This window comes from Rhinopithecus roxellana, chromosome 16, assembly GCF_007565055.1.
Source record: "Rhinopithecus roxellana isolate Shanxi Qingling chromosome 16, ASM756505v1, whole genome shotgun sequence".
In the NCBI taxonomy this organism is placed as follows: domain Eukaryota; kingdom Metazoa; phylum Chordata; class Mammalia; order Primates; family Cercopithecidae; genus Rhinopithecus; species Rhinopithecus roxellana.
Genome location: NC_044564.1, coordinates 52,182,823 through 52,195,851, shown reverse-complemented (window position 1 = coordinate 52,195,851; position 13,029 = coordinate 52,182,823). Strand labels below are relative to the sequence as shown.

At 43.2% G+C, this 13,029-nt stretch overlaps 1 protein-coding gene across 4 annotated transcripts; it reads right to left on the bottom strand.

Moving 5' to 3' along the window:
- Positions 1-5,654: 5,654 nt before the first annotated feature.
- On the bottom strand, positions 5,655-12,756 carry DMRT2 (doublesex and mab-3 related transcription factor 2). 4 transcript variants are annotated; one of them, XM_010364416.1, is made up of 6 exons: positions 12,628-12,756; positions 12,340-12,495; positions 10,971-11,539; positions 9,272-9,374; positions 7,379-7,459; positions 5,655-6,982 (listed from the first exon to the last, which is right to left on the bottom strand). In XM_010364416.1, exons 3-5 carry the CDS (start codon positions 11,493-11,495, stop codon positions 7,404-7,406), a joined length of 684 nt encoding a protein of 227 aa, XP_010362718.1. In that variant the 5' UTR covers positions 11,496-11,539; positions 12,340-12,495; positions 12,628-12,756; the 3' UTR covers positions 5,655-6,982; positions 7,379-7,403. The 4 variants fall into 4 exon arrangements, with proteins under 4 accessions (XP_010362718.1, XP_010362716.1, XP_010362715.1 ...); XM_010364414.1 differs by lacking the exon at positions 7,379-7,459 and having other exon boundaries at positions 12,628-12,755; XM_010364413.1 differs by lacking the exon at positions 7,379-7,459 and having other exon boundaries at positions 12,340-12,755.
- Between the last annotated feature and the right edge of the window lie 273 nt (positions 12,757-13,029).

Here is a 13,029-nt window from a genome sequence, read left to right as displayed (position 1 = left end):
AATAGAGAAAGATGCAATCATACAAGTAAAATTATACTTATGTAATGTATAACATATATTACATATCAGCATTAGATGCACTGAACATTTCTATACAAAAGTTTAATGCTGTATTATGCCATATCAAGTCATGTTGTATATTGGAAAGAAGCCCCAAATTTATAAACATATCCACAGAGATATAGATTCAACTCTTCATATGGCCATTTATCAAATTTCTATAGAATTTATGTGATGAATATAAAAAATAATAAATGTCAATGTGCTCTGAAAATTGCCAGGCTCTAAACATATGTTGTTATTTCACATTTACCATTACAACAAATGCCAACCTATTTCTAGGTGTGCAGTTGTCCAGCATGCCCTAAATGTATTTAGACATCACAAGTTACAAACTAAAAGAACTAAAGGGGTGGAATGTGATAACGCTTTGTATAATTATTAAAATAAATCTAAGAGGATGCCACAGGACCAAGTTTATATAATGCAAGGTCCAGCCATTTCATGAACTATCAGCCCTACAAATTGGACCCTACCCATGGAAATAAGCCCAAGTTTATAGACCTAGAATAGGAATATTAAAATTAATCCAAAATTAATGAAATCAGGTGAGCCAGTAAGAATTCTAGTCCCAACTGAAAACTCAGCCTCGACACTAAGTCTTATCTATTATTCTACAAGGAAGCATGGATTCTCCTTATTTCTTCATCCTGACCTTCAGCCATTTTCTCACAGTGTAGCACTTATGAGGCTTTGCAGATGGAATTCCAGAAAGTTTCTTAATACAACTTACGGTCTTTCATTACACAATTGGAATTAAGCTTTTAAGTGAAGATCTCACTTAAACTTATATTTAAAGGTACACAACTGATACTGGAGCCTTTCTGGGCAATAGCAGTGTTGAGTGGAAATGGTCCATACACTTCAGGAGAGGGGATAGTGTGGGAGGAATGTATACCTAAGATAACTTAGTTCCTAAGGACATGAAGCAGGTGAAACTAGGAAGTGAGAACAGGGTGAAGAGCAGGGGGCATATATACCAAAAAGAGCTGAAAGCAGGGTTTCAAAGAAATATTTGGACATCCTTGTTCATGGCAGTATTATTTAAAATATCTGAAAGCTGGATTCAACCCAAGTGTCTATCGACAGATGACTAGATAAACAAAAATGTATGTGTGTGTGTATGCACTGTATGTGTATGTATGTATGTGTGTATATACACATATAAACACTTGTGTATGCGTGTGTATATATGTCTACATATACACCATTTACACTCATATACACAATATTCCACTGTGTTTGTACATATGTGTGTCTGTGTGTAAATATATATATAATATATACAGTGTGTATATATATATAACATATATATACAGTGTGTGTATATAACTTACCTAATTGATGAGTTTGGGATAGGAAAAGTACCTTACATAAGGAAAATATCTAATATAAGTGAAATAAGCCAACTGGATTCACTTAATGGGATTAAAATGATAGAGAGAGAGAGGACAGAAAAGAAATCCACATATGATCATTGAATACAAAAGAGAAACATCTTAACAACTATTAGTATTCAAAATACAAAAAAGGACCAAGTAAGAGATAAAATTCATGTTTAGATTGAGAAGGCCTCTCACTGAGTTTTTTTATGGCATTTTATTCTAATAGGTTTCCCCTCATTACCTTTGAAGCAGCTTAAACACACACACACACATATACATACACACACAAACACAGTGGAATACTATTCAGTCTTAAGCAGGAAAAAAATTCTGATACATGCTAGAACATAATGAACCTTGAGCATGTTATGCTAAGTGAAATAAGCCAGTCACAAAAAGACATATACTGTCTGATTTTACTTGTATGAGGTACTGAAAAAAGACAATACTGTATGATTGCCCTTTATGAGGTACTTAGAGTAGTCAAATTCACAGAAGCAGAAAGTAGAATGGTGGTTGCCAAGAGCTGGGAGGGGAGAGAGTTATTGAGGGTATAGAGTTTCAGTTTTGCATGATGAAAAGGGTTATGTGGATGGATGGTGGTAATGATTGCACAACAATGTGAATGTACTTAATGCCACTGAACTGTACGCATAAAAATAGTTAAGATGGCAAATGTTATGTTTTCCCACAATTAAAAATAAAAGATGCATATTATATTTTTGACCAAATTAAAACAACTTCTAGGTTTGTGAGGAAAAAAAGAGACCGTGGGGAGCACGCACTGTCTGCTGTATGACTTGCCTAGGTCTTGGCCTAGGCTTAGTAAAAAGGAAAATGGCGGTCGGGCGTGGTGACTCAGGCCAGTAATCTCAGCGCTTTGGGAGGCTGAGGCAGGTGGATTACTTGAGGTCAGGAGTTTGAGACCAGCCTGACCAAAATGGTGAAACCCCATCAGTACTAAAAATACAAAAATTAGCCGGGCGTCGTGGTGGGCACCTGTAATCCCAGCTACTCGGGAGGCTGAGTCAGGAGAATCGCTTGAATCCAGGAGTCGGAGGTCACAGTGAGCTGAGATCACCTCACTGCACTCCAGCCTGGGCAACAGAGCAATACTCCGTCAAAAAAAAAAAGAAAAAGAAAAAGAAAAAAGAAAGAAAAGAAAGAGAAGGAAAGAAAGAAAAGGAAAGAAGAAAGAACGAAGAAAGAAAGAAAGAAAGAAAGAAAGAAAGAAAGAAAGAAAGAAAGAAAGAAAGAAAGAAAGAAAGAAAGAAAGAAAGAAAGAAAGAAAGAAAGAAAGAAAGAAAGAAAGAAAGAAAAGAAAGAAAGAAAGAAAAGAAGAGAAAGAAAGATTTTAACTATTTCTGTATATTAACTTATTCATGCTAGTAATATTATGATTATTGCATTACCACTCAAAATCCACAGCAGATAATATTAAATGTGCATTGAAATACCAGAAATGCTGTAAGCATTTGTTACTCAAAGTGTGGCCTGAAGCCCAGCAGCATCAGGATTCTCAGGTGGTTCAGTTGTCCGTTAGTTTGAGAAGCACTGTTGTAAACTTTCAAGAACTGCAAATTCAGCTAACAATCACGCTTGATCGGTTGAGATGGAAGGACAACATGCCATTTACAGCTGTATTATTGTATTGTGAGTTAAATTGAGAAAAATATCCATGTTTTACTATTTACATTCTCAAAAATTATTAAAACTGTATCCATTCATTGCCTTCAATATAGAAAATGCTTAAATTGAACCACAATTTTGATTTAATGTCAATGACAGTATTTTCTGAAGATTCTATATGACACTTTCATGGAAGTGAAATGATTTTCAAAAGCAAAGAGCCAAGCACAGAGCTCTTAATAAGTGACTGATGGTAGATTTGGTAGCTTTAAAATTCAAAGAACTCATTATTACAGCAGAACTAAGCATAGTATAATAATAAGTTTGCCAGGGGAAGTACTGACCCTCATAAATGTTCAAGAACAATAAAATTCTGGTCACTGGTAATGTGAGAAAAACCACTAATACCCACAGCCAACTGGATTCACTTAATGGGATTAAAATGACACAGAGAGGACCGGAAAGAAGTCCCCATGTGTTCACTGAATACAAAAGAGAAACAACTTAACAAATATACGTATTCAAAACACAAAAGTGTAGCAAGTAAGAGATAAAATTCATGTTTAGATTAAGAAGGCCTCTCACTGAGATTTTTTATGTGCTTTTATTCTAATATGTTCCCCCTCATCACCTTTGAAGCAGTTTAATTCAATGCTAAGGATACATTTAACACTTGAAACAAAAAAAATAAATTTCCAATATAAAGACAAAAACTAGTGATTATAGACAAAGTAGAGATGACTGGGAGGGAAAACTGGAGTTAGATTCTGTCTCTGACATCAGGGCATACTTGGCTGGAAAACATTTTTTCCACTTAATGATAATCTTTAAAAGTTATTGGAATCTCTGCCGCTTTCATATCCTTTGCCTCTGGCAAATGTCCATTTGCTCTGACTTTTGCAATAGTAAAAATAACTAAATTTGACTCAATAAAACCAAGTATTATTTTACAAGTACAAACTGAAAGTCAATCCAAGGTTTGGCTTGTTGTTTTTTGAAATTGATGCTAATTTTAAGCAACGATTCAGAGAATCCCTGGAGGTTTATATGAGCTCATTAGTAGCAAAAGCATTTTTAAGTAATACAAAGTGTTTTCATGAGCCAAAAAGAAGCTCTTTACACTGCTGAATCACTTGGCACCTTCCACATACCCACCTCATGTTCTTGTTACCCAGAAGACAGCAGCAGAGTTTGAAGTAAAACCTCCCTCTGTGGCAGTATTAAAAGCAAGATACGTGACTCTTGATTTTTTTTGTATTAGAATGACTATGATATCTTAAAACTTAACTTGGGGTCTACAGGTGAGGTCTTAAGAGATTAACATAGTACTCTCATAAAGGTCTTACTCTTATTTTATCAATTATATGGAACAACAGCTAACATTTTACTGAGCAGAACAAGAGATTAACAAGAACTTAAAAATGGGAGAAAGGACAGGTAAGGTGGCTCATGCTTGTAATCCCAGCACTTTGGAAGGCCAAGGCGTGAGGCTCATTTGAGCCCAGGTGTTCAAGACAAGCCTGGGAAGCATAGGGAGACCCTGTTTCCACCAAAAATTTTAAAAACTTACCTCTCCACATATTCCAAAAATAGTAATAAATTTAAAAATTGGCCAGGCATGGTGGTGCATGCCTGTAGTCCAAGCTACTCAAGAGGCTGAGGTGGAGCCTGGGAGGTGGGACCCCTTGAGTAGCTGGGACTACAGGCATGCACTTGAGCCCAGGAGGTAGAGTGAGCCACGATCACACCACTGCACTCCAGCCTGGCCAACAGAGTGAGACCTTGTCTCAAATAAAGGGGGGGTGTGGGGGAAGAAAAGGTATAAGAATTAAGAAGCCACCCTCATGCTGTGATAAATATCTGCAAGCTTTAGCAACTGTCAGCTGAAGCAATTTGAACAGTAAATGTTTTGTGTCAGAAGAGAGCTACACTGAAGGCTTTTGACAGGGGTGCAAATGTGGGAGGCATAAGGCTGATACTTGGGGACATGATGAGAGTTGTGACTGGGCCTGCATCCAAATGCCTGCTGTCACCAGTGGTTCAGAAACAGTGGACTCACCACTCAAGAGCTGCGAGGAGGTTTGGGCCCCATCATGGGAAGTACTGACCACATCATACAAGGAAACCTGATTTGTGGCTCCTAGCAACCTAAAATCATAGACTGTTCAAAGAAACTAGAAATGTTTCTAGAAAGGAAGCTTGGGGCCCCACATAAACATCCTTACTAGGGAAAGAAACTGGGACCCAGGGAGTCAGAAGAAATCTATTCCAAGAACTCAAGTCATCATGTAAAAGAGACATTACACTTGATTTCCCTTCAAATTAATTCAGCTTTGTCCAATCACGTGAAATGAAGATACTGTAAACATGCAAATGGCCCTATGTGCTCCTTAAAAAGTTATTTTTGCCTCAAACAGTCTTGAATAATTAAATTTATGTGCCCCCCAAAATGCAAAACTAAAGTATTATAAAGGTTTTCCTGTGGCCCCCAATGACATTAAGAGTACTTCAAAATATACAGAATCATAGAAAAATAGCTTCTTCATCTAGACAGAGACAGCTATTTGCTTCAGCAAATACTGGGTCTTTTAGAAGACGGTGTCAATTTTATTGCTTTTTGAAATGCTGTGTAAAGCATGGTACTTAACAATCTGTGCATTGGGCAATTTCCATCTGTAAGTTTAAATATATGTGATAAGAAAAAGTACATGCATATTATGAATATATAAAACTTTTCAAAATCATCATCTTTACATTAGAAATTTCTTCACACAACCTGAAAAAAAAAGTAGCAAGTGGCAAGAACACCCTAAGACTGCAGAAAATCCAGCTTTCTGTTTAAGCAGCCTTTCACTGAGAGACACGAGTGATGGCAGATGAAGGCCTCTTAAGAATAGACTCAACAGAAAATGACAGTGGTTCATTCACCGAGAGTTTTGTTCCAACTTGTTTGGCTACAAAAAGGTCTTTTGCGCATCTGTCTATTGTAAATGTGTACTTCTGGTTCTCCTTAACTAAACACTCTCTGTGTTTCTTAGGGGTCTCTTCAAAGGCCTCTTTGACAAATGGTGTTTTCAACTCAGGACCCGATTTGTCATTAAGCGTTTGCTGGAATAATGAGTGGAATGGATTATGTCTAAGTGGCAGAGGGTGCCTGGTGTTTTCTTTGCTGATCTTCGTTAAGACATGCCCTTGAGCTGCCAGGGAGTCCATGTCAACAACAGGAGAGAAATTCCGTTGGGGTGGGGAGAATGCCGACCTCTCTGGGACAGCCTGATGACCCTGAAGGTCACTTCTCATGGTCTGGATCTCAGGAGTGTGAGGCAGCACCAGGGAACCTTCCAATTTCGATGGCATCATGTCATGCTCTGCACTGAGCCCATCCTGGACTCGTGCTCCCTTCAAGTCCCAGCTGGCCCCAGGCTTCAGGGCTTGAACTGAGGTGGTGGCATTTAGCAGGCATTGCTGGTAGAGGAGGGTGTCGCTAATGGGGCCACACTTGGGCCAAACTAAAAATCTCGAGGACAAGGGATACTGTCTATAAGCCGTGGCCACGCTGACATTAGAAGAAATTAGTTCCATATTCCCAGACCCTGAATACTGCATGGTTAAATCAAGGCAGGTGGGCAAGAAATTACAGAAGTCCTTGCTCGGTGGTTCCACTGGGCTGGGGCTGTAGGCACTTTTGTAGGAGCTATAGTCAGTTCCAGGCACTATGCGGTTGGGCAGAAACAGAGCAGCAGCTTGAGAAGTTTCCAACATCTCCCTTTCTTTATATTCTCTCTCCAGCATAATGTTCTCCAACTCTTTATCAGCAAAGGCTCTTCTTTTCCTCATCCTGTCACTAACTGGGGGAGGTAGAGGGAAGGTCCCTCCTACATAAGTCTCCGCTGGAATGGGGCGATAGCCTAAAAGAAGCAAAGATTGCACATGAAAGAGATTAACATCTTGAAGAAAAATCTGGACACCAAGAAGGTAACAGCAACACTACAAATCAGCAGAATAGTTATCTTCAGTTCTATCTCACTAATATTTTTATACAGATGCAAAAGTACAGGTTAGGTTTAAAATAGTTTCCTGGGAGGGTGAAAGATATCCATATTGCAACTTGTTGTTGTTGCTGTTGTTGTTGTTATGGATTTGTTTGCTTGCTTGCTTCAACAGGCATACTTTATTGATTAAAAATTTTAATATTCTTCCCAGGGCCCCTATGCATTAAGAGACAAGGCTATTCATCTTGTATCAATCAATGTTTTATTATTATCCATGTCATCCTTTTTCATTATTAAAAAATATATCTATACCTAGAGCTGATGTCACTTTTATTTTCTAAAGATGGTTCATTATGTACACACTGTAATAGCTGTAGAATAATCCAAGGAGAACTAGGAAAAAAGAGAAAGAAAGAAAGAAAGTTAAAGGAGATTCGTGAGTAGAAAAAGAAAAACAAGGCTTAAGAAAATAGAGAAGCATAGAAAATTGAAAAGAACTGTTAACTAGTCAAACACACTCTACAGTGAACAATTTAACCAGGCCCCTTCCCCTGACTAACAGTACAAAAAAAAAAAAAAAAAACAAAATAAAACAAAACCCAAAAACGGCGGGGAGTATTCCCTGCTCTATTGAAAATAACTGTTCTAAAACATTTTTCCCAAGCTCTAATCATTTTGGCCGGATACGAAAACGGTTGAACAAGCTATCATTAGAACACAGGCTAAGTCATCGCAGGAATAGGAACAAACTCAAAAACAAAGATTAGTGTAACATAAATAGAATTCCTGGGGGCATAAAATACTTGAAGTATTTCATCACCCCCAAGCACTCACCTCTACCAAATTTGTTTGAAGGATCCATTGTTATATTTGTGTTTACATAGTGACAAACCCACCATACTCATTTACAAATAAAATAAAATTTGAAAATTAATGTTTCCATTTCTACTGTAAGTTTTTACCAGGAAGTTATTCATTTGAATTTACTATTCCATTTAGTCCTCAGACTTCGCAAGTTGCTTTGGCACAATCTCAGTTTATCAGTGTGGCCCTATTATTATAAATATGTTTATCCAGTTTGTAACCAAATTCATTTTTAATTCATAAGAAACCACTCTATGGTCAGAAGTATGCAACACATGATAGGACACACACAAACTTCAAAACCTGTCCAGAACCAACAAAATTCAGAAGCTACACAAGAAAAAAACAGAATCTAAATGTCTACTTAAAAAATTTTGTTTACTTTCAACCTGAATTTCATGAAGTGGCAGTGATTAAAGCAAACATTAACTTTCCCTTATTTAAATTTTTTAAAATTTAAAGAAAAACGGTTAAAAATAGTCAATATATTATTGAAAAGGTCGATAAATAAATTCCATACCCAAATAGAGATGCTTTTTAAAATCAGTAATATTTTAAGAAAAATTAACGTATCCCTAGGCTTTCATGAAAGTGAGAATATGGAGAGAGAAAGTTAGAGATTTCGCAGTTCTCATTCAACCTCCACTTCACTTTCTGGATTCAAAACCTTTTTCAGACTCTATAACCTTGATTGTCAAAAATGGTAAAATGAAGTTTGGAATAACAGGAATTACCCAAGTAATAAAAAAAAAAAAAAAGTACAATGAAAAGGAGTTGAATCTGAGGTTGAACACCCAGACTAAAGGTCTTTATCAGTTGGGCAGATGTTAAACTCCTCACTTGACTTCATCTATTCAGCTCCCACAACTAAGAAAAGTGGAGGTGGTTGTGTTGTTTTGTTTTGCTTTGTTTAGGTTATTTATTTCCTTCCAAGACATCTGCTCCAGGGTCACTTGGCAGTATATCTTTGTACATCCCTCACACGGAGTAAATTTCACATGCACTCCACATTAACCCATTAACCACTGAGCAGACAACCAAATGATAGGAATTCTTAAACTGGTGGTGACAAAAATCTCAGCAGGTATGTGAGATTCATTTTCCCAGGTGGCGGTTTCCTTCCTAGAAGAAAACTTTCTGGCTCCGGGGCCATGCTAATCTTCTCCCTATGGGTTCAGTTTTAGTGTATGGGCTCAGAGAACGCCTAAACAAAACCTTTCTAATAAAAAGTACTTTCCCTTTAGATAGCACTTTAACTGATTAATAAATACACTTTGTGCCTGATTGATGAGAGTCATTCAACTCGGTTAAAAAGGCTGAAGGATAATTTTGTTGCTTTACCTTCTAAAATGCTTTTGGCCAGCAAACTGGGGGCTCTGACTTGCCTCTGGTACACAGTTTTGCGCTCGAAATTATTCTGTTTCCCAGAAAGCCCCTTCTTGTCCTGTAAACACAAGAAACATCATCAATAATGCCCTGAAAGAAAATGGGGGCGAGAAGGGGAAGGACGGGATGTCAGTAAGTCTTCTAGAAACTCTCCCCCTTCTAAATGTATTGAATTTTCCCATTCCGTGTGAAAAATAATTACAAACGAATTACTATCAGCATCCTATAATCCTAGGGCAAAGAGCTGGAATCTCCACTGGTGAGCTGGGCCCCCTGCTTTCTCCAGCACAGTCACTCTAGACTATGCTGCACAGTCACTCTAGACTTCAAACCTATGGCCAGAAGTGAGGGGACATCCCGGAGGGAAGTGAAAAAGTGAAATCCCTTTCGGGGGACGCCCGACCTCAAGAGATGGTTGCAGCCAGGCTGGGTCCTGGGAGCCCACCTGTCGGGTAGAAGGTGCCCAAGGCCTGTTGTTAAGCAGTGAGGCCAGGCGGATTTCTCCCTGCGGCAGGGCGGGCACGGTGGAGTGACAGGGTAATGAAGAGATAAGGGTCTCCTGGGTCCAGCTGCAAACTCCGAATTTGCGCTTTACCGAAGTCCGCCCTCGCCTCCGCAGTCACCTCCAGCTGGTGGGATTCTGAGGCCTCCCACGCCCGCGCCCTACCCAGCATATGCTACAGAGAACGCGTGGGAACGCAGGGCCGGCGATGACCAATGCGGGACTCGTGAGGAGGTCAAGCCCAGGACCAGGTGCCCATGGCGTCCAGTGCGCTCTCCTGGGCCCTCGAGAGGCGTTCCAGTGGGATTGTGGCCTTCAGTATGCCTGGCGATCCACTCCCCAGCTCCTCTCCGCCAAAAAGTAAAATTGAAAATCTTCCCTGGTCCTGAGTCTGGGAGGAGGCCCTGCGAAGCCTCGCTCGCTGAGCTCTCCCTGTCCAGGAGCATATGGAAACAAATACAACATCGGAGGTTCAAGAGCCTCTCTCGGAAAGACAACCCTGGCTCTCCTCGCAGCTGGAGTCCTCCGGTGGGAAGCAGCAGAGACCCTCCACTTGCTCTTAGGTAGTCTGCAGGGACGGTAGCTTCGGATTGATGACCTTGGGCTGCAGGCATCTAATTTCTCATACACTTTGTGTCTCATCTGTAAAATGAGTGTTCTGGATATCTCAAACGTCCAAGTGACCGCGGAAGCACCGAGTGCATGCGTGCTGCGTGGTTCTTTTTCTCCATCATCACTAGTACAACAGTGACGAGTCTGGAGCTGCACGCCGTGCTGTGGACCAACCACTCTCCCCCTAACCCCTCCCTCAACACCACGAAAATACACTTTTAAATGTAAAATAAAAATAAAAACAAATCGATTTTCTCACGATGTTCCAAATGAGCCTAATCACTTTTAAGGCCTCTCTACCTGCTTTTTAAGAAAAAACATTTCCCAAGTTCCCCAGAAATGCCTACTTTCTCCCTCCCGACCCTGCTTGCCAGTGTATGCAGAAAAGCGTTCTTACCATCCTTCCTAGTGAGAGACAGGCGCCACAAGGCCCTGGGCGCGGGGGTGTGGATAGCTGCCCGGTTCCCCTCCAACTCCCCCACCTCCACTGTGGCCTGGGATGCCCCAGGGGGGCGCGTCCCGGGCCGGGAGGGTACGCACCTCGGTGGCCTGCTGCCTCCGGAGCGCCACCTGGGCGGCCATGACGCGCTGTCGCTCCACCACCAGCAGGCAGTTGGCGCACTGGCAGTCGCGCCAGCGACAGAAGCGCTTGTGGCCCTTGAGGCAGGACACCACGCCGTGGTTGCGGCAGCGCGCGCACTTGGGCGTGCGGCTCAGCTTGCGCGGCTCCGCGCCGCCGCCCGCAGGAGTGCAGCGCTCTGGGGGACCAGCGCCGGCGGGGGAGGCCTGAGGCGCGAGCGACGGCCTCGGCTGCAGTCCCCCCCGCTGCTCCGGCTGGCCGGGCATCCCGGGGGACGCGCCTGCCTCCTCGCCGTCGCCCTCTTCTTCCGGGTCTTCGTCCACCTCGTCGTCATCCTCGTCGTCCTCGCCGTCCCCGTCGGCCGGCGGCGGGCTGGGCTCTGGGGCCGTTGACCGCTGCGCCCCGCAGCCGTCCTCTTCTAGCTCCAGGCTCTCGACATCGATCTCCCAGTCCCCGGCCGCCAAGCCAGCCTGCGGTTCGGCCATGGCGCTCGGAGCTTCGCTGGGGCCTGAGCTCGGCGGCCTTCACTCTGGGGAAACACAAAGAAATCCAGAGACCCACCGGCCGCCGTCAGGGACCATCCCTGAGCCTCCGGCCCAAAGCTCCTGGTCTGCCCGCCTCCGGCCCATTGAGTTATCCTGTTCTCATTACATGTCCCTCACTTCCAGGCCACACGTGCCTTTCTTGTATCTCTAGGGCCCCCAGGGATCTACAACCCAAGAAAGGTTTTATTTTATTAATTCTAAGTGCTCTGTGAGTACCTGACCTTTAACCGTAGCCCTCTCTGGCTTTACACAGGCTTTCCGGACAAGTCCCTGGGTAACTCACTTATCACACACACAAAATACTGTGTCCAACTAGGCCGGCCCAGGCCACTTGTCAGATTTCCCCATACTCAAGTAGTAAGGCCATGATGCATATAAAACTATCCGTGGAAGAACTGTTTTCCTTTCATTACAAGTGGCCCTTCAGACCCACTGAAGTACCACTCCATGCTTCCCAAATGCCTCTCATCACCCTACACCACCACAAGGACCCCTCCTTGGGCTTGAAGAGGTCCTCTCACCCCCCTCCCCAAAATAATCAACTGAAAACCAAAATTTTGTTGTCATTAGAGTCCCATAGGGGAAAAGAGCACAAAGCTACAATACAGATGCCCGTCCAGCCTTAATAGTACTCGGGCGCCACAGGGCTGAGCTGTGTGGGCTCTCTGTACTTAGGGCTTGGTTTACATCTTTAAGGCAAGGCATTCAAGTCAAACAGAAAAGGTGAAGGATGATTCACGCCCTTTGCCCTCCCTGACACCCCGAGCGGCATCACAGCACTCACCAAAACTTTGAGGCCCGGGCTGGTAGCCCAGTCAAAAGATATCCAGCTTTAGGATCTGGCGCTAGGGCTGCTGGCTATGCATGCAAACAGAAATCGGGGTCGCTACCCTCAAATACGAAATCGGGAGCTGATAGCTGGAGGCCCGGAACGAACCCACTGGATGGTGGAGGGGAGGGAGAAGGTGGAGGGAAGGAGGGAGGAAGCCAGTCAAGTCCTCAGCAACCTAGCCCAGCACATTCCGAACTCTGCAAAGTTCTGCTCGGTCTTCTGCAGCCTCGGGCGCCTCACCTTGCTGAGGCCGCTTTCGGCTTCCTCCGACCCAAGCTGGGCGGGAAAGGTCGGGCCGCCCCCGCCTGGCTCAGATCACCGGCTCACCGAGCGGGCGAGCGCAGCTGCACTCAGCGCAGCGCCACTGGCTTCTGTCTCCAAACTGCGCTCCCCTTCCTAGTATTATCCGCTCGGGCCCCAGAGCTTTACGTCCTCTGATTGGCCGGTTGTCAGGCGGTGTGTACACTGATTGGCCGAGGCACGCTGGCTGGGCGCCCTCCGCCTCTCGCGGTCTACACTCTCCTCCCTGAAGCGCTCCGCCGGAGTCCGCCTGCCGGGCCTTCGGTGCAGCCGGGTCGCCCGTCCAGAATTTAAACCCGAGGTATGACGGTGCCTGCGAGAGAGAAGTCGCCATTTATCTCG

Bases quoted from the DNA above. Each gene is read 5' to 3' on its own strand.
- DMRT2 (XM_010364413.1), bottom strand. From the start codon at position 11,495: ATGGCCGAACCGCAGGCTGGCTTGGCGGCCGGGGACTGGGAGATCGAT. The intron at 9,375-10,970 runs GTGCGTACCCTC...TTGTGTTTACAG, and splicing joins GGAGGCAGCAGGCCACCGAG to GACAAGAAGGGGCTTTCTGG. The intron at 6,983-9,271 runs GTAAAGCAACAA...TGCTTCTTTTAG, and splicing joins GGCCAAAAGCATTTTAGAAG to GCTATCGCCCCATTCCAGCG.